Below are 21709 nucleotides of genomic sequence, written 5' to 3'. Positions count from 1 at the left end.
AGACTGTAACCAGGTGCCTTAGTTGTATCTTCTTATCCAGTCCTGCTCTTTTAGCCCCCCACCAGTTGAATCTGAAAGGCTGTGTGCTTGGTTTAAGGGGGCAGAGATCCCTGGCAGTTAGGTGTCCTCTCAGCTACACAAAGCAAAAGCGGGTGTGTTTCAGGTTTGTTGGTGTCCAAGCTTGTTCAGCGTGCAGCTCAGGCTTCTTTCCAAGCTTACACAATTCCCTCCTCTAGCCTTCCAGGCCCTTCCTGATTCAGGAACTGGAGTGAGGCCCTTTGCCATGTCCATCCTGGGCCGGATGCTTGCTGCTGTGAGTAAGCAGAACCCACATCCTGTTCCTGCACAGGAACGATTCCTGCCATGGCAGAGGCGGCTGTAGGCAAACACTGCCAAACACACGCCCCTTTGAGCATGCCTAGCTCATGTCCCAGAAATGGGAATCCCTACAAATCCTCCTAACAGCCTGGCTTTCAGCTGCTCCTAGCAGGATACCCAGCAAACTTACTGTTCAAGGTCACATAAAAGGAATTTCCTAAGCTTTTGCTGTACGTGTGGTATTACAAGTTTATTCCATCTTTACTTAAACAGCTGCTTTCATACTCATCTGTAAACACTCACTTTAAACCACTTCTTAATGGAAAAAATGGCCAAAGTGACTCCGTGCAAACACTAGGAATGTCGTTACACAAAGTACCTGTGCATCAGTCACCCATTCTGCACTACTCGGCCTGCTTTGCAGAATCTTCCCCGTCAAGGTAAGCCAGAAGGTTAAAGGGATGCTGCTTCAGAGTGAATCAGTGTTTTCCTAGGAAAACTCTACTGCCATTAAATGGGAAAAACCCCTTTAAGTAGAGATGTGTCTAGGTAAACCAAGTATTGGAAAGAGTCTTCACAGGGAGAACTAAGTGCCTTTTTCTCCTCTTTAGTAGGTCAGAGAGGGGCTGAATGACAGGGTTAAACCAGGGATGTAAATCTTCAAGCTGAGTGACTTCTCTCTTCTCTGTCCCTGCCTTCCCTTGCTGTGTTGCCAGGTGCCCATTCTGCATCTACTCCACAAACCGCCCCGCAGCGATGGAGTGCCACCTGAAGACTCACTACAAGATGGAGTACAAGTGTCGGATCTGCCAGACAGTGAAAGCAAATCAGCTGGAGCTGGAGATGCACATCCGGGAACACCGCCTTGGCAACCATTACAAGTGTGACCAGTGTGGGTACCTGTCCAAGACGGCCAACAAGCTGATCGAGCACGTGCGTGTCCACACCGGCGAGCGCCCTTTTCACTGTGACCAGTGCAGCTACAGCTGCAAACGCAAAGACAATCTCAACTTGCACAAGAAACTGAAGCATGCTCCACGCCAGACTTTCAGCTGCGACGAGTGCCTGTTCAAGACTACCCACCCTTTTGTCTTCAGCCGCCACGTGAAGAAGCACCAGAACGGGGACTGCTCCGAAGAGGAGAAGAAGGGCCAGTATTCAACCTCCAAGGAAGCCAGTCCACTCCTACCGGTGAACAGCTCCAGAAACCTTCTGTCACCCCTCTCAGTTATGTCTGCCTCCCAGGCTCTGCAAACAGTCGCTATGTCAGCTGCACAGGGCAGTGGGGCAGAGCCGAACTTGGCAGTGAAAGCCTTGGCCGTCAACGGCACTTCCCTGTGCTTTGATAAATACTGGAACTCAGAGTTTGCCCACCTTATTCCTTTAACAATGTTTTTCCCCAAAAACCACTACGATCTCACATTCCATCCACCCCGACCTCAGACTGCACCGGGAGGTGCCTCTTCACCTAAACACTCCTTCCTTGCCTACCTTGGACTAACAGAAAGGGCAGAAACTGTCTGAGGGCAGTTGCATTCTGTACCAAAAATACCCCAACAAACCCAGCAGGTATACATGGCTGCAAAACGTAGACCGAAGAGGTAACGAACACTTGTACTATATCATTAGTAAGGTTTAGCAAATGGCTCTGTGTATATACTTATTGCATTGACATGAAAGCTGCTTTATTAAATCTCCAAGAGGTGACCTACTGCATACTTCTACCTTCAGAGGCATGTTCCCAGTACTCTTATCTAAGAAACTATTTTGTCTTGTTAAGCTGAAAAAAAAGAGTGTCCTTAATGGCAATCAGCACTTGTAAGATTACATATTGATGCATTTTATTTTTTGGGCTTTGTGTGCGTGCGGGTGCGTGAAAAGAGAGTCTGCCTGTAGTGTGCCATGACATTGCTTTTGCACATCCCTTGGATTGGCTTATTTAATTATTATTCTTTTCCCCCTTTTCACACACTCACTCCCTCCCTTCCTCCCGTTTCCCCCTGAACTGTGGAGTTGTGGAAGGAGCAATTGTTTGGGGGGGATAGGGGGAATTGGTGTATTATTTCAGTGCTGTTTGCAGCTTCCTTTAGATGTTTGATGCCTTGTACTCAGTTGTCAAGGTTTGAGGATTTGGGGTAGAACTGACGAGGAAAAAGTTGCTTTCAGCACTGCAGGATGAGAGTATGACAATGAAAACCATGCGTATGTACACACATACATGTACACACAGCAGGCCCAGTTCTTAACTGCTACACAGGTGTGACAAACACCTGCATCTGGGCCATAGCATACATCTTTTTTTTTAAAAGGGCATATAAATATTATATATATATATATATATATACTGTATTATGCAGTGGTTACCTTTTAGTTTGCAGGAACAACTTGTATAACTAGAATTCTATGGTGGGGAAAAAAAATCCAACAAGGGGATTTAAAAAAGGGTATGGATAAATTCTGGGTATAAATACTCAGACTAAAAAAAAAAAGGCAGTTTTGCACAGTGCTTTAGTCTTGCACTAGTTTGTTTCTCACTTGCAAAAAAAAAGAAAAAAAAGAAAAAACAAATTGTGGGCTGAAGGTAATAAGACTGTTTATTTGAAAAGGTACCAATAACTTCTTTAAAATATAAAGCTATAAAAAGACGCTTTTGGAACCATACAGTTCTCTTTTATACCCTCAGTATTTCAATTGTACTTGCAAATTTGACAGTCCTATTGCTACCCTCCATGTCATTAGTAATATTTTATTCCTTTTTGTTAATGGCAGATAGAGTGTACACTGCTAGGAAGCTAACTTTGTACTTATTTAATGCTCCTACTTGTGGTCATTAAAATGACATGTTATATGTAGCACTTTATTGCAGGAAGAAGCGAATGTGGATTGGTTGTATAACCTTCGTTAATCTAAAAATGCCAAGAGTGATCTTAATTTAAGAGCAGCTAACCGACTGTTAATTGATTTGTGCCCCTTACACAAGGTAATGTGCTGGAAGAAAGATTGGGATTAAAAACACTCTGCATTAAAATTGGAGGTATAAAATGTGAAGCATTTCAAAATTATTGTATGACTTACAGGAATGCCTTCTTACTCAATTATTGTTTTCCACAGTGTCTCTTGGATTTGGATCTCACTGTCTTTTACCAGGTATTAGAAGTGTCTGACCTAGCTTTTGCTAGAGTCCCCTTGCTGTCCCTTGGCCAAGCCACTGTAGGAGGTGCCCTGAGTCACATATGTCATGCTATCTACCCACCCTCATGCTGCCCTGAAGGAACTTCTTTGGCAGGTTGTTGTGGGATGGGGGGATCCAACAACCCCTTGTTCGTGACAACAGTACAGCAACGCCCTAGTTCAGGAAGGCATTTCTTGTCCACAAGGGCTCTTAGCCATATGCACAACTAGAAATGTAACTCAATCTTCATTAGTTCTTAAATGAACTAACTTTTTGGATGCAAAACTTGCATCACTTAACCTATTTGCAAGATTCCTACATCTGTTTTGTATTGAGATGGCCAAACATTCTCCACTGTCATGACCAAGTTCCTCCTGTTTGGGGAGGACACCCTAATCTGTGCACTCCTGTAAACATACTGGAAGCTATTTACAAGGGGGAAATATCTAAAATCATAGCAGCTTATCATTTGGAAATATTAATTCCAGGACAGAGAAGTCTCACCAGTTTATTTACATTCCAGCAGGCAGTTTTGGTTCCAACAAGCATGTGGCGGTTCTGTCTACACAGTACAGAAAACCCGTCTGCTCCAAAGTATGTATAAACCTTTGTAAACAACCGTGCTTTACTCCATCATAACTCCTGGTAACACCTCTCCAGGAGTAGAGACAAAATAGAAAATACCTTATTAGTAAATACTCAAAGCATAAAAAGTGTAATATCTCTGCAGCATGAAATCTGCAATCCGCATCCAGAAACTATACCAGTTCTGTAAAACACACTCCATGCGTGTATCTCTGACCTCATCACAGAAAAGCAAACGCTCAAAAATCAAAAAAAGCTTGTTTGTCAAACTGACAGGTAAAGTACACCTGTCCAGGAGGAAGTAGGAATATTAGTAGGACACTTTATATAAACCAAAAGGCCGTTTAAATAGGGCTGGAATTTCCAAGAATGAGCTGTCAGCGTGCACGTGTCACCAATGTTCCACTGTACCAGTATCTGACATGGTAATGTTTAGTGTACCTGGGAAATTTGTTTAGCACTTTGGAAAGGATAAATTAATTCTTTCTGGCAAGTTATTGACGTTTTCTTTGTAAGGAAAAGCGTGTTAGGAGGTTTTTATTTTTTTAAGAAAATAAATACACTATTTATCAGAGCTCATGCATATTAAAATAATTTGTTTGCAGTTCAAGGCTAAAGAAAGGAATGTTCTCCAGAGGTTCCCCCTACTGATTAATGACCAACATTTCTGATAAATTCCCCCCACCATAAAGGTAATTTCATACTGGTTTTCACTATGCATTCTTTAATGAGAGCTAGCGTGTTTTTCCATTCAGTAATTCAGTTAAAGTTCTCAGCACTTTTTTCTTTCTTCTGTCTTTTTTTTTTTTTTACTTGTTGTATTATGTTCAAATATCATTCTGTCAAGGTTTGTGTACATTAATAAAAATTTGTATTGTATAAAGCTTTTTGCATTATAAGGCTGTACAGGGTCATTTTGACAGTAACTGGTATATTTCTTTGCATCTTATGTTGCATTGCCAATTTCTAGTGTATCCAGTTTGGAAGTACAATATACTCTAATTAAAAAGGTTGGCTATATTCTTGTTTCCTTTTGGTTTTCCTTCCTCTCTTTTTTTTCCACCCTAAATATATTCAGAGTTGATTTGGAGGCAAGGAGAAAGGATTCTCCAACAAGGCAAGACGATATGAAGAAAAAAGAGAAGATGTTATCAATGATTGAAATTGAACAATTGGTTACCACTACTGATGAAGAAATATGGCAAATAGTCCTAGGATGGCTACAGGACTTCACCTTGTGGGCTTTGTGCTTGTATCAACCCTCTAGGTCGATTCTGCAAGGGGGATAATAATGCCTCTGCTGAGCACTCTAATCAGACATGCAGTTCATAAAAATCAGATCCTCAAGCACTAGTTCAGTGAACCTGACCTCATTTGGGAGTGGCCCCAATGAAATCAGGAAAACTCCTTCCTTAAAGAGGAGCTATGCAGTGAATAAAAGAACATGGTGCACTAAAATATTGTAGTGAAAATCTATTTTTTTTAAATTGTAAAAACATCATGTACTCATCAGCATTGTAGAAAAGCCAATATTTTTACCAAAGATTAATGAAATAGCTAAAATGCACAGAGGACACTAAGGAAGGAAACCCTGAGAGCGGACAAATTTCCAAGAAGCAAAGGTATATTGAGTCCACTGAACAAAAAAAGATACTCAACTTCCTAAATGAAAGTTGGACTATTTAAATAACTAAGGAAAAAAATAATCTGGGTATTCATTAGATAAAAATTATCCTCAGATAAATTAATGTAAACATTAAATACACGTGGAGTGCCCTTGCCCTCAGTTAGGGCAGTGTTAAGGTCTAAGCAACTGAAAAATGGTTATTTCTACTGAGGTGTGGATACCAATTTTTAGGGCCTCTATCAGTACCTTGTACATGGTGCTGTTAACACCTTGGGAGTTGAAATCCACTGCTCCTCTTTTGCTGGAGACTGTGGAGGTGAAGGAAAAGCTTTGACATTGGGTTGGGAGGTCATGTTCAATCAGAGGCGGCCTCTCTCTCTCCTCTCAGACTATATCTGTAATAGAAAATATACAATGATACTCTATGTAGAGTTTTTTGCACTAGACATAAATAGTTATCCTAGCAACTAAAAGACAATCATGCAAATCATGCCCAGAACAGCTGTGGATGCCCCACCCTTGGAAGTGTTCAAGGCCAAGCTGGATGGGGCTCCGAGCAACCTGGGCTAGTGGAAGGTGTCCCTGCCCATGGCAGTGGGGTTGGAACTGGATCTTTAAGGTCCCTTCCAACCCAAACCATTCTATGATTCTATGAAGAAGTGGCTTAAATGTTTAATTAAGTTCTAAATCACCAAAACCAGACAGCAGAATTACTTAAAATAAGCTGCAAAGGGGGTGAATTATCTGACTGAATTATCCTGACTGCCTAAGTAGTCAGCAAGCAGTTAAGTGCAAGCCTTGTTGTAGCTCCAGCCCTAGAGTCTTATGATAAACTTTTGCTTAAAAGCTCAGGCCCAATCTCAGCCAAAACATAAACCATCCACCTACACTCAGCCTCTCCAGCTTCATAATCTGACAGAAAATCCCTACATGCACCCAAATAGGGGTACTAGTGTCACATGCTGATATACCATAAAGAGCTACTGTCCTTTGCAGCAGGTGGCTGTAATATGCTTGTAGACCTGCACAATTTTAATCAATTAACTCGACTTTCCCTAGTCTGTCTTTTCTGATACATATACCAATATACAAATGTGATTACAGAAAACATCTCAGGTGGCACTGATCCTTTCAGGAAAAGAAGAAGTGCTCTGTTTTCATTCTGAATCTACATACATTTTTAATATGTCATACATGTTTTCAAAAAGTAATTAACTTAAAATTGACATGTTTTTCAAGCAGAATTATTTCTTACAATTGTACACATGCCATAGCCATCATGGCTTAAGAGGGACTTTGAGAGGAAAAAAAAACAACAAAGTAATGAACCTACAATTTTCTGTAACACTTCACTGTAGAGGGATTTTCTACAGTAGAGGGGATGGCATCATTTATGCAGAGCCATGTTTTAAGATACACATTGTGTTAAAAGCACATCAGTTACGCTCCTAACAGACAGACATCTCCATTATATCACCCACCATCATATCTGCTGCTAATTGGCCTCCTTGTTGACAAGTCTCAGCGGCAAGGTTAAGTGCTGGCTGTAAAAGCAATCTTGCCTCTTGCCCGAAGGGTCAGAGCTCAGGCAGACGGTGCAGGAGCCTGCTTGGCCTCTTCCCTGCTATATATTTTCTGAGAGCTAATAAAACACCAGTGCAATCACTCCTACCCGGAGGTCTGCCAGCCTCTGCGGTGTCTGTGGAGCTGCAGCAATTGGTGTGTCATCACAGAGGCACTCGAGTCGCCTGCAAGGGAAAAGGCATCGTCTTTTGCACCAAAGTTTTAGTAACTCCCAGAGAGGCACTTAAAAAAATCCCTGAAGTGACAGCTAACCTTGAACACGTGGCAGCCAAGGCCTGAGCATCCAGCAGGAGCCCCCAGAAAAGGGATGGGCGTTGGGTTTAGTGTCCCGTGCCCCGTGAAGAGTCTTCAAGGCGACTTGTCTTGACCAAACACAAATCCACTAAGTGCTTTTAAAAATCTTTGCCCTAAAATGCTGGTGAAGGGATGCAAGGAGCAGCCTGCTGTCTGTTTCCCTGGATGAGTGCACCAGCTGGAATAGGGCATTGCTGGCATCAGGCCAGTCAGGATGGACTCAGACGGCACACATGCCTTGGCAGACCCAGGCTGAGTTAACAGGTTACACCAGAGTTCTACTTGGCTGTTGGGCTCCTTGCACAGCCCTTGGGAATGTAACACTATGTAGCCTAGGAAGCCATCCAGTTGTCAGATACCAGGCAGTACATCAGAAATGCAGCTGCTGGGCTTCCACATGTGCACAACAGCTGTCTTTGACCAACCTGGCAGATTTACATGTATGACTGACCATTTTAAAATAGAAAAGAAGAAAAAAAAGGAAAAGGTAACTTAGAGTTGGAGTTGAGCAGTAGCAGGGGTGGGGGGGACAGACCAACTGGAAATGTTTCATTAAGTTTAAAAGAAAAACAAAACAACCCCACAAAACCCCCAACAATTTCACAGCAGAAGAGCACAAAGTGATAGTCTGGCACCTTTTTTGCGGCCTGTGGAAGGCCCTGCAGCCTATTTCCCTCCTTTAAAATGGGAGAGGGCTTTCCATGCTAGGAGGTGGCTTGGCTTTGTTTTGTTTTGTTTTTTTAGTTGTTTCATTTCCCTTCCCTTAACCATGATTAAAATGCAACATATGGCACAACTCTGAAAGAAAAAAAAAAAAAACAAACACAAAACCCCCAGCTAATGAAAAAAGACTTCAAGTTCCTGTACTATCCTCTGCTGTTTGCACTTAGTTCTGCTCTACTTTACTTTTCAGACCTCTACTTTCTATCACATACCTTTTTATATCCAGCACTTCTCAGGCAGCATTTCACTGGAAGTGTAAACTTTGGATTGTTACTCTTCTGGGAAGGTGCCTGTTTAAATAAAGAAGAGAAAAATGCTCTCTCACTGAGCCCCTAGACCTTCCTGCCAATGTTTGCAGCACAGCCTAAAGTGACCAAAACCAAAAATAGGCCTCACTTTCTGGCTGGTCAAAAAACCATCAGATTCTTTCTTGATTCTTTCCCTGTTATTTAAGACTGGAATGTTCATTCACACGCCAGACCGAAGAATTTGTTTTTTAACAGATTTAACGGGAAGCCAGTTGGGAGGGTCAAAGCTGTAACTAATGTGCTCACACATAGTTGAGTAGGACTGTGGAGCCATAAATTGCAGGACTGCAGGAAGGAATAGGAGCATGTTTTCCCTGGTTTGCTCTCACTGCCTCCTTAAGCACATTACCACAAATAATCACATGAGCCTGGTCTAGCCCCTTCTCAGGAAAGGTACCTCCACACCATCACACAGCTCACCCTCTGTAGTGTCATGCACACAGAGCTTGCCTGGGGACTGAGAGAAAGCGCTCCTTGAGAAGAAAGCAAAAAGTCATTTGGCTGCCTTGTAGGACTAACTTCTCTAGAACCCTGTGAGGAGTATAATGCAGAATTTCTTGTTAGAACCAGCAAAATAAATTATGACAAACTATACATGTCTTGTACTCCTCGAGTGCAGGGATCAAAACTTTTCTGATATCTAGACTTTCAGTACACAGTGTACAATTGCATTCCATCACAGTTAGAAGCAGTAGTTATTTTAGCAATAAAATCACATAATCTTTTCTTCCTGAAACTGAGAAAAAAAATTAAATAAGTAAAGAGAAACAGTTGCAAGAGAGCTCCTATCATCGGTATGATTCTGAAATAATATGCATACATTGGTGGCTGTCACTCATTCCAGTGACACTTTAAAAATGTACCAGAATAGCTCTATTCATAGGTGTTACCAGAGCAATGCCCATTTGCACCCTGAATATTTAGTAAGGGAGCATTAAGACTTCATGTTTTTATACTTATAGCTACCTACTTTTAATGGGACTGCGTACCTAAAACTTAATGAAAAAATCTAAATATAATGTCAATGTGATTTAAAAATATGCACTGCATCTTTTAAGTTGACATTTCAATTAAAAATAAATAAGATCCAATTATATGGTGATACTGTGCTAAGATTGCATTTTTACCAGTCAAGTTTTATTCTTACTCAAAGTGACAGATTTCTCTTAAGATAGACAGAATTCTCTAGATAGACAGATTTCTCTAAGATAGACAGTCCTCCGGCCACTCAAAACAGGAAAATATAATTAAGGGTGCATTTAAACACTTCCCAAAATTGGGGCATCACATTTTATGGATAAATGTATTTCATAGAATCATTAAGGTTGGAAAAGACCTCCAAGATCAAGTCCAACTATTGACCAAACACCACCACGTCAACTAAACCATAGCAATAAGTGCCATGTCCAGTCGTTTCTTGGTTACAATGTTCCCCTCCTCATCCAAAAAGGATGGAGATTTTCCTTGGATCTCCTTTTGTTGTTAACGTATTTATAAAAACATTTTTTATTATATTTCACAGCAGTGGCCAGATTGAGTTCTAGCTGAACTTTCACCTTTCTAATTTTCTCTCTACATGACTTAACAACACCCTTGTACCCTTTTCTGAGTTGTCTGCCCCATCTTTCAAAGGTCATAAATTCTTTTTTTCCCTCCCCAAGTTCCGGTAAAAGCTCCCTGTTCAACCAGGCTGATGGTCTTCCCCATCGTCACATTGTTACTTTCCTGTGGATAGTCTATTAAAGTTAATAACTGCATATTAAATTTTAATTCACATCCAATTTTAACAGGAAAGCAATGCCACATGCCCTGCAAAAGTTTATTGTACACATCTACATGTGTGTACCTACCGTCTAAAGCTCTTCCAAGTACCTGCTTTAACTTGGTTGCAGCAGCTCTGCTTTATGACAGTGAGCCGACCCCTGTGCTCAGCTCATGTAACAAGGAATTAAATAGGGGAAAAAGCATCCAATCATGTTTTCTTCTAAGAGCTATTTGGTTAATTAAGGTCCCTTTGCTGCTGCCATAGTAATCACATCTGACGTACCCCTAACGAGACTGCAGGAGACATAAGTACTTATGATACAGAGGCAGGACTGAGTTGTTGTCACCAACTCTGGTCTTTTCTTTAAAACTACTCATATCTTCAGCACCTTGTTGTTCCACAAGTTACACGTAAACCCAGTATGTAAGAAGTACTTTGTTTGCTGCAGTCATACACGAAATTACCCCACAGTGCTTGCACTGCAAACACAGCTCCTGATTAGCCTTCCCCAAGCTATTTTATGGGTGCCTTGAGCCGGATGGTCCCACTCCGTTTGCTCTCACCACAAGCAGAGGCCACTCCATACTTGTGAACATCACTGTCATCCTCCTCTGGCCCTCTCCACTTACATGAAAAAGCTCATTCTGCTCACAGTTCACCTCCATGACTGGTAAAAGGGTTGACTCTGCTGGATGAATCCATTAATTTCTCAATTCCAACCAGTATCTTGCTCTCAGGGTAAATGCTACTGACTAAACTTCAGGAGAAAGAATAATTTAAAAAAAAAAATAAAAGTCCATAAATTGGGATTTCTCAGAGGTTTCTTCCAGCAGAATGTTTTGCTGTCACAGACAAGCTTTAAAAGACACAGGAATTTCCTCTGGAGCAGAATTTGTGGCTCCTGACAATAAGCACTATTGCCCATTTTTTAACCGACTGCCCTTGGATTTGGTTCCCAAATTCCCGTACACAGAGAGTTTTTCTTGAGCAATCTGTAGAAACTGGACATTTTCCATCAGGATTTTTGATTCTGTCACTGTAACAAGCCAGTTCCTCAACTTTTATATTTGCAATTGGCAGCACAAGTCACATAAGTGTTGTCATTAGTTTTTTGTCACCTAATCAATAGTTTGTCAAGATCCAAGCTCTCATTTGGTGGTAGATACTTCAAGAATCCACATTTAGAGAGCCAAAACAAAACAGGTGGGGTATGTTGCTGTACAGTTCAGAAAATGTTTCCCGTTTAACTTTTTTAGCTTCTTGGGCTAGTCTAAGAGAGGAACAAGGACACCTAACTTTTAATGACCAAATGAAAATAAAGATCACCTAAAACTGTCACTGGCAGCCAAGGAAAGGTCAGGACTCTGAAGTATCCAGTGGGAATGTTTCATAGCTGCCCGAGGCCTGCACGGTTCAAAGCTTGCTCTTGGCACTGCCAAATGACCAGGGACTACCTCCTCCCAAGTCATCTGCCAATTCATGACAGGCCAAAAACTCAAAAGAAATCCCTTAGCTCTGCAGCTCTTTGTAGAAACCTCAAAAAGAAAGGTTATTTACCTCTAATTCCTCTGAGATCTCCTGTCTGTATGTGTGTTGACATTGAAACACTGAAAGCCAGAGAACTTCCACCCCAGCAGAAGTGCACATACCTTGTCTCCTCTGCTCTATTCTTTCTGTGGGTGTGCCCAGTTTCTCACTTGTAACAAGTTGCAATGTCCTAACAAACTCAGATCAGTTATCTTGCTTCCCCAGTAAGACTGCCAAGCCCCTCACATCTTCTCATCGCAGGCTTTCTGAAGGGGACTTTCTGAAGACTTCTTTCCTGTTAACAAAAAAAAAAAAAAAATAGAAAAGCACCTGCAACACCCAATAGCACAATTAATATTGTTAGTCAAGTGAAATCTGAAATCTTATACCATTCTGAGGAAGCATTCAACTTGCATTCTGATGGTAGCCTTGTTTACTCTTCCCTCCTGGCAATAAACAGGACAACCAATGAAGAAAGCTACCCTCAAGGAAAGATTCCCTGTCACCTCTTTCAAAGGTCCTTGAAAGATCTCCCGGGAAGGTGGGAAACCTCCTACCCACAGACACAGGCCAGAGACTATTGCTAAGCAGAGGAAGAAAGTCTCACCCTTTTCAACTCCAGCAGGAAGTCTGGGACGCTGGGCAGAGACAGCCCAAGATAAGGCAGCAGCCTGTCCACACACCATCATCTGCCCACACCAATACATCTTGAGGCTTTCTTGGTAATTAGCAGTTTCTCTTACTAATGGACAATCAAGTGTGTGCTGGAGCCCATCCAGTCTTTGGCTAATTAAAGGGAGGACCTGAGATTGGCAATAAAACTCCCTAGGAATGAGGAGGCAGGAGTTTGAGACTCTAATCAAAGACCTGCAGGAGGGTCTGAAACCAACCCTTTCTCACCAGCAAGCTCAATATGGCTGTGCCCTGACAGAGCCTGCAGGTTGTTTTGGACATGAGCAGCATCAGAAAATAGAATAATGCAGCTTAACTAGGAAACAGGTATTGCATCCTCCATGTCTCACAGGCTGGCCCTGAAGTAAAGGAAGTGTTTTTTCTTAATTTATAAGGCATGGAAGTTAACCTCAAGGTACTTCCAGTTCAAAATATGGTTCTTTTCTCCTGATAATGATCAAAGAGTGCACTGTAATTCAAACCCACATCCTGGAAAGGTGAACAGCAGACAGCCACACCAACTGCTCAGGGCGCCTGCTTCCAGTGATCTACCCTCCTTCTTGCAGATGTCAGAAGTATATATATGAAGAAATAATGTCAGAAGATGAACATGTTCTGTAAGTAATTATCCATCCTCATCCCCTGCCTGCACATCTTGTTTTGTCTGTGCTGCCACTGTATCATATATGCCCTCAACTATTTCTTTAACTCAAAACATGAATTAATGCAAGCACACTAAATACCACGTTATTGTGACTTTTTTTAACACATTAAAAATAAAAACAATATTTTTTTTCTTTCTTGCAGGAAGAAAACAGCAGACAACCCATGTCAGCAGCCAAATTAAAAAAAAATCTTTCTGAACAAAAGGTGCTCTTTTCTAGAGACTTGGGCTCAGTCATCACCTCCAGATTTAATGGACTGCAGCTTCTTCAGCTTTTGGGAAATACAATTTGGCAGTCTGCAGAGGAAGATTTATTTTTATTTACACACATCTATAAATAAAGACTGCATACTGTAGCATCAGCGAGTCAGATGCACGATAGAAGTTCACCTTCTTTTGAAGAGAAGCACTCAGGATTATAGTGTGGATCATTTTCTGACTGCAGCTGAAAAATGCATCTTCCCTTATCTACCAGTGGTGAAGAGGACTGCACCTGTCAGGTGCCTCTCACTGCCAGGACTGCAGCCTGCCCTCTCAGGCAGAACCCAGAAGACAGTGATGCAAAGATACTGAGGGGAAGGAAATGAAAGAGAAGAGCTTTGCAAAAGTGGGACTTTGCCCTTAGTAATTAAAAGTAGCATGGATTTCAAACCAGCTCTAACAGCTTTCCATCTACAGACAGACGTAAGGAAAAGGGGAACAATAAACAGTACAATTCACTGCCAAAAAGACTGTAGAGATACACCTTCATGAGAATCTTAAAGTATGAGCAAAAGGAAATCTTGAGGGATGGATAGTTTTAGCAAGGCCAAACCATGTAAACAAAAGATATCAAACCCAGGGAGGTGGGGGGGAGCGGGAAGGGTCCAAATGGATTTAAATCTATTTTGGGCTGCAGAAAACAGGTTTGCTGACTAAGTTCAATGCCTTGAACTACTTAACCACAAACAAGACTCTTGAAAAAACGTTATGCCCATAAAGTTATTCACACAACAGCTGGGACTCCTAATTTTTCCAGCCCTGTATCTTCTCCAGCTACAAAACATTTATATCCCCAGTAGTTCTTGCCGATCGCAAAGCAGTGAAAAAGCCCTTGTCAAAAACAAATGAGAAGTGCAGAACCTCGAAGGAATTGGACCAGAGACAATCAATTTAGGATTCTGCTCACCATTTTGTTTAGCACATTCTCCCTGGTTCTGAGTAGCCCAATATGCTTCTGAAGGAACACAGAGCAGTTTCACGTATTGAGGAGGGTAAAACAAAGATGGTAACAAGTGGTTGTTCGTTTTACCTTCGCTGTAAATCTGAGGACAACACACAGGGCACCACATCAATGCCAAACAAGTGCAGGCAGATATACAGCGTGCTGCTTGCCCCGATCAAGCCACAGAGCAGCAGGAAAAAAATAAGGCTCTCTAGTAAGACATAAAAATACTCAAATCTGCTGTAAGTAGAAGTCCAGTTTTAAGGAGGTCTGAACTCTCCTAACTCCAGAAAAACATCACCACTACCTAGACAGAGTAAGCCAACCCACAGATCCCAAACAGCCCCACAGCAGATGCAGATTTCAGCTGGTAATGTGAGCAGCATTTTGAGGAGCAGCGTGGTGCAAGAAGTCTTTCTTCCCCAAGACTGGGGAAAAAAACCCCACACATTCAAATCAGCTCAAACTGAATCTTTGATAGAGGCAACATGATAGCTGTGTCTTGGTGAGGTGTTAGAAAGAAATAAAGAATTTCTGAGGAAGTACAACTACCCCCATGTAAACTATCCAGGAACATAAAGTTTACACAGTAGGCAATCTAATCACCAATGCTGTGATTGCTTTGCTGTAAGTCCAGAAGACTGGGTGAGGGACCACAAAATCTATGGGTTGTTTCATGTCACGCTTGGTGTTAAAATACTATACGTTTTGACAGATGAGGAAAGTTGAGGACTGACAGCTATTTCCCTAACTCTTGGACAGGATTCATAAAAAGAGGCACCACAAAGCCATCTGATGCCAGAAAACACAAACCACATAGACCTTGAAACCTCCCTTTCTGCCAAAAGAACTCAAGCTTTGCACTGCCCAGGAGCATGAACTGACTCTCTCTCTCTAAAGGGATCAGTTGTCTCTTTTTTTATAGGATGTTTTACTCAGGTCTCTCTAGAGTCCCCTAGTAAGGGAGGCAGATGTACTCAGTACTCAATGCTGAAATTATGGAGCCATCAGCATTTATCATGAATTATTTGGCATCAATCACAAGAGACTTTTTTCTCACTCTCTCTCCTTGAAAGTACACAGTTCTTCCTATGTGGGACTGTTTGACTGTATCTGGCTGACTTGATCATCGGGGAAAAACAATCACAGGATGTCTGATCAAGCAACAAACACTAACATTTACAATTCAATCTCTGATCAGTCAACATTGTTGATGAAAACTCAACTGTGGTTTAAAAAAACAAAACAAAACAAAAAACCCCAACAAAAAACAAACCTCAAAAACTCTGAGTCCACTAGAAAATAGTTAAACAGATTAATTAGTAAAAAAAAAAAAACAACAAACAAAACCCAACAACAACAACAAAACCACAAAAAACATCCCACAATTCAGTACCAATAACAAACTAGATGGGGAACATCTACATTGTTTTTTCAAAGCAGTAATTATGATGACTCTACCTCTGAGAATCAAACAGAGCAAGCTCTCCGGTGGTTTGACCTCCAGAAGGTCATGTTCACAAGTCAGTGACCGTAAGAGCCAAGCTGGCATTCCCATGCCCACAACAACAGATCCGATTACTTCAACCAACATGCATTAAAAAGCAAATGCAGCACATAAAGCTCCCATTGTTTCCTTAATTCAAATACGTATATCCACAGAAACAAAGAGGAGAGAACAGCACCCTTGCCATTTCTGTATCTTACACATGCTCTGCTTCTTTACTTTCCTTACATATTTTGTTTTCCACCTTTTCTTCCCCTTGTATTTACCTGTTTGGAAACACTTACTCCACCCAAACTCAAACCAAAAGGGGGCTGAGTACATTGATTTGATACCTATTTGCTTTGTGAATGTTGTTCTTTTCACCATTATTCATTGCAATTCTTCAGATTTGGCTAAGACAAAATACCATTTTGTTCCTCTCTCAATTGTAGATGCAGATCCAGGTGCTCGGTAAAAAAATAAATTTGTTTCATACTTACTACTTTTGAATTTGCTGAATAACCTAGCAGTTCAAATAATTCATTTTGAGAAGAAACAGAAACCTTCAGTAAGTACACTGCTGAAGTAATAAAGTTCAAAGGGGATCAACAGCATTTTATAAAAAAGCAGATTAAGATAAAAATTTACAAGATCCAACAATAACTACCACATATCCTATCCTCAAGGTCATTTGAGGAATGGCTGGGACCATATCTCAATGAAAATCCCTTCACAAGTATTCATCATCCTCTACCCTGTCCCACTGGGTGGGGATTGGGTTTGCCTTTCTCCCTGGAAGGCCTAAGACCATCACCAAATCTGGCAGCTCTGTGGGCTCCCACACTTGCACCTCAGCTCCTGCAGTGCCCAGGTATGACAGCACTGCCTGTGTCTCACACAACACAGGGACAGTGTTGCCACCAAAATCCTCCATCACCTCTGTATTCTCCTCGGGCAGGCAGAGCTCTGCTCAGTGGCTTCCAAGCAGCAGAGGAGAGTGCCCCGGCTGCTGCCTGTGGGCCCAGGAACAGGCATTGATCACAGCAGAGGAGCTGTGCTGACCTGAAAGGGGAGCTGAACATGCAGCTTAATGTGGCTGCTAATCAGGAGGCTATTTATGCCTACTTTGTAAATGTCCCTATTTACTTTAAATAAAGCTGTGTTAGAAGAGCCAAAACAAAAATACCTATCCGGAGTGTAGTAGACAAAACTTACTGTGAAAGTGATATTGCTGCAGAAAAATATGATGTAGCCCGTTTCGCAAGGTCGCTAAATTATGTATTATTAAGGGCAGCACATAGTGACCTATTAATACATCTAGAGCCCTTTGTTACCCTATTATCAATAACAAACCTTCTGTACTATTTTGGGAAATGACCTTTCTCCACAGCATGGTGTAGCATGAGCCCGGAACCTCCTGGGCTGTAATTCCAGCCCCACCATTGACTTGCTGCATGATGAGGAAAAGTTGCTTTAACCTCCCAGGTGCTGTTCCTTTTTCTGTACAGTTGTTGTGACACCTCACCTACCTCTGAGCTCAGTGGACTGCCTTACTCAGTTCAAATATTTGAGCAGAGCTCTGAGGATGCAAAATGCCAGATCAGTGTGACACATTGCTACAGCTGCTTAAGGATTTTAACACAATAGAAATTCAGCTGCAGCTGGAAGAACATATTGTGCAGAGCTACAAGATTCCTCTTTCACAGGTGAGAACTTACAGCCACCAGCTTTAGGCTACAAGTCACCACCAAGTAACATTTAACTTGTCACAGTGATTTCAGCTACAGAGTTTCTCAACACACAACAAAGAAAATCTCAGTACTTGTTGACACCTCCACGGCAGCAGAATTCAGGGTAATGTTAACAATCCACATAATGGCAAAGGATACACCTAAAATAACAGCATACAGAGACCATAGGATGAGAATTACCAGGACAAGTGGAACGCACAGTGGATACTCAGTTGATGCAGTCTGGGACATTTCAAATGTCAAAAAAATAAAAGCTGGGTTATAGGAAGTTACAGAGATTAAAAAAATAGAGCAGAGACTGTAACAACACCAGCTCTCTCTCTAAGTAAATAAAAGTCATGAATAAATGAAGTCATTCTGAAAACATGAATTATTTCATATGCATATTTCATTTGCTTTCATATTCCCAGGCTTGAACCCCTCAAATTGCAGTAACAGGTGGGAAACATTTACAAATTACAGGAACGTGCACAAGCACACAGTACAACTATAGGAAGGCTATATTCCCAACTTAGAAAAAAACAATCACATAACTCTTTTCCGAGGGGCAGAGATCAATTTGTTTTCAACATCTCAGTTCTCTCCTGCCTCACTACAAAAGAAAAGTCTAAATACCAAGAGTATTTGAGAGTTGTCTAATAACCTTCTTTCATAATTTCACCAACGGCTTCCAAATAAAATTTACTTTGTGGCTTGAAACCCATCCTGCTGGAGGAAATTCCATTCCTCCAGTCCTTTGTAATTGACAGCACAACTCAAATTCCTAAATCTGCATCCCTAATTCTTCAGAAATAAATTGAGTTTCACAGCATGGAAGACTTAACCTGAAAGCCACAACACCGAACCCATATTTATGGGAGGAAGTTCCCAGGGTCAACACTATTCTTCCATCACAATGATCCTCAAATGCCCTCAAAAATTACTTAACTATTATTTAAAAAGCACTTTGTTTTACAGACAGATAGTAATATATTTGACATGGGTGTCCAAGTATGGCATGATTCAAGTTTTATAAGAATTAAATTATTGCAGTTATTGAAATCCATGTTTGATTTTAATGTCTCTACTGACAGATTTCCTTTACTGATCTTAATTAGCAGTGCTCAGAGACAGCTTTTTCAGGTTCTTCAGACTGAACTATGGCAAAATTTTAGACCTGGACTATGGATACATGGATATACAGAAAACAAAGGACAGGAAAACGCATTACTTAGTGGTTGAGGATAAATGTTAGGAAACAAAGGGGGGCATTCCCTCTCCTGGGCAGAAAGCTCTGACTGAGCAGAACACCTTGATGTGAACACACAAGTCCTGATGGCTGCTTTTGCTGCTAAAACTTATTCCTGCAACATCTTGGAGATTTTTTTTTTTTTTTTTTTTTTAACTCACGTCCTTCATCAATAAAAGTTGAAATTCCATCCATGGCCCGAGATCAGTGCGGGATGAAAGGCCAACGAGGTCTTTTTACCAGTGCCCTGAGGCGGGGCACGGGCATCCCGGAGGCAGCGGAGGTACCGCGCCGAAGGGCCGAGCGCTGCTATACAGCACCATCTAAGGGCTCTCTATAGGTACTGCTGAGGGGACCTATGGACTGAGCCCTATGGACTGCGGCTGAGATCCATGCACGGGAATGCGGCTCCTCCCAGTCGGGTTCCCGGTCACACTCACTGCCCTCACACCGCTGTAGTCATAGAAAAAAAAAATCTCTGAGCAATTGATTCCACCACTGCTTCATCAAGAGCCATCTAGAAAATTAAGTTACCCAGAAACTGGCTGAGGAATAATTTTCAGAATAACAGGATTTATCTGTGGCACCGGTAGCAATTTGTTTCTCTCTTTGGCAATGTCTTGGAGCACAAACAAAGCAGTTTATTATTAACACTCTAGATTTAGGCACAGGAGGAGAGAAAATGTTATGGCTTTTAGATTTGGAAACTGAAAAACAAGACTATCCTTAATTCTATCCAGCTTGCGCAATATTTAAATATCTGTTTCAGTTTTTCAATGCAAAATTCTTTTTCTTCATAATTTATACAAGCCTTTCTCATAAAAATCTCTTCTTCTGGGGTGATTTTGTCATGCAGTCTATATGAGGAAATGCCACACTAGCCTGAGGATCCCCTTAGTCCAGCCTTAATCTCTAAGAGGAACCAAGAGAGAAAAAAGAAAAATTATGAAACCAAAAGCATTCAAACTGTCCCACAGAAATGTCTTTGCACTTCAGATTCAAATGTTCAAAAACATTAGATGATAGCTATCCAGACCAGACTAATTCACAGGATCTGTGCATGTCTCCACAGCGATGTTTTCTAAGATGAAAGAATTGGCAATGGGTTGAACAGGATTATTTTAATTACCCCAGTTTCCCTCTGAAATTTCCTGTTTCATTGCGTATGAAATTTACCACCCCAAAAATGGAAAACTGACTCGTCTAATGGGACAAAACTCAGCCACAGCCTGTGTTCCAGGACCCTTATTCAATCATGTCTAAGGCACGTGCTCAAATGCTGACCTTTCCTGACCTCGGGGCGTGAAGGGTCAGTAGCATTTCTAATATAAGAAAGTGCACAGCAAGGAATTGCGTGTGGTGGAAATGGGTGTGTGGAGCAGCGTCTCCAGCTAAACTGAAAGCCACATGCATTTTGCAAGACATGAAACCAGAACTTTCAACACATGATAATTCAAAATAACTTGAATAATAATCCAAATACCAAAATAATCTCGGTACAGAAATTAAGCATTCAGTGGCTTTTAAGTTGTCCTAGTGCTGTACAGTGGACATGGTCTGCCCAGTTGTTGCAGATGTGGAAATGACAGCACCAAAGAGTCCCACAGTAAAGACTTTTTCACTTATAAGAGAATGCCACATTCTAATAGACAGTGAAAAGGAAAACCAAAGGATAACAGTATTTGATTTACTTACAGTTTGAAACATTAATTTTCAAATCTGCTCAGGTTCTATTTCCACTGCATGCAGAAAGAACCAGTCAGGTTACAAGTGCTACATCACAGCACTTAAAAACAACAAAAAGGGTTTTTTTTACTTTTACTGAAACTGTTTTTGATCTGTAGTTCTTGTCCTACGTTCCCTACTTCTGTACATCAGAAGAATGTAAACATGGCTTCAGTTACTTGTTTTGAGTCCTGCAGATATCAAATATTAGCAGCTGCTGTTCAGTGAAGACAGACAAACCATATTCACAGTTCAAAATAAAGAAATCCTGCTTTGGTGAACACAGTTTGCTCTGTTCAGCAAGCAGGGGTGTGAAAAGTCATTCCTCTTAGTCCAGTTAGATTAACAATGTACAGTTTGGAGTTAAGGTGAAACAAGCACTTATTTTACAGGCTCTGCCAGATTTGATCAGAAAAAAAACACACATTCAGTGCAGATCCCTAATCATTTTCAAACACATTCAATAACCCTCCTAGTTCAGCTTGTGAAATCCCTTCTGAAAGATGTAAACCAGGAAATTCTTAGCACCCTAATTTCCTTTTCCTCTATGGATTATTTTGCCTACCCTAAAATACTTGGAAAGCTTCTCTAAATAAGAATAAACCTTACTGTGATGGCTGAAGTCTGCTTCTCCTTCCACGAGAGGAGGGTCTGACACCACAGTCTGGGAATCGGCTCAGCTCTTTTTCCCCGAAAAACAGCAGGATACACCTTAGCACGGTTGACTTGTCTCTAAACTTCTCATCCTCCACATCTTCCTAGGATGGTGCCTGCTTTATTCTAAGATTTGATGAGAGAGAAAAGGAAGACCAAAGGGCAAAGGTAACGAAGAGGTCAAGAAGAGAGGGTTTCCCTCAGACGCTGCTAACAGACACCGAGCAACAGTTTCACACGACTTCAGAACCCCTTGTTCCCTGCTGGTGATCTCTGTCCAAGCCTGGGTTCACCGAGGTTACAGGAAAAGAAAAGGTTGTACTTTTGTTGATCAGTGCTGCTAGGCAACGAGCAACGAGCCATAAAAAAACCCTGACATTACTCCTGTCTTCTGCTGGTGGCAATTAGAGAACTGCAAACGG

The 21709-nt window shown here is 41.4% G+C and overlaps 1 protein-coding gene and 1 long non-coding RNA gene across 3 annotated transcripts in view; one reads left to right on the top strand and one right to left on the bottom strand.

The window, feature by feature from the left end:
* Window positions 1–5093, top strand: part of ZNF827 (zinc finger protein 827) — a 105922-nt gene extending 100829 nt beyond the window's left edge. For both annotated transcript variants that reach the window (XM_027652766.1, XM_027652765.1), the window contains one exon: window positions 1035–5093. In XM_027652766.1, the coding sequence (XP_027508567.1) occupies window positions 1035–1842 (808 nt within the window). In that variant the 3' untranslated portion in view covers window positions 1843–5093. The remainder of the gene's footprint in view (window positions 1–1034) is intronic.
* Window positions 5094–7412: 2319 nt separating this feature from the next.
* LOC113951612 lies at window positions 7413–21583 on the bottom strand. Its single transcript, XR_003529214.1, has 4 exons — window positions 21243–21583; window positions 12026–12198; window positions 8516–8593; window positions 7413–7450 (listed from the first exon to the last, which is right to left on the bottom strand). It is a non-coding gene; the product is annotated as an uncharacterized LOC113951612 (long non-coding RNA).
* Window positions 21584–21709: the final 126 nt, after the last annotated feature.

This window comes from Corapipo altera, unplaced genomic scaffold (genome assembly GCF_003945725.1).
Source record: "Corapipo altera isolate COAL_440 unplaced genomic scaffold, ASM394572v1 69, whole genome shotgun sequence".
Lineage (NCBI taxonomy): Eukaryota > Metazoa > Chordata > Aves > Passeriformes > Pipridae > Corapipo > Corapipo altera.
This window is presented reverse-complemented; position numbering and strand designations above follow the sequence as displayed.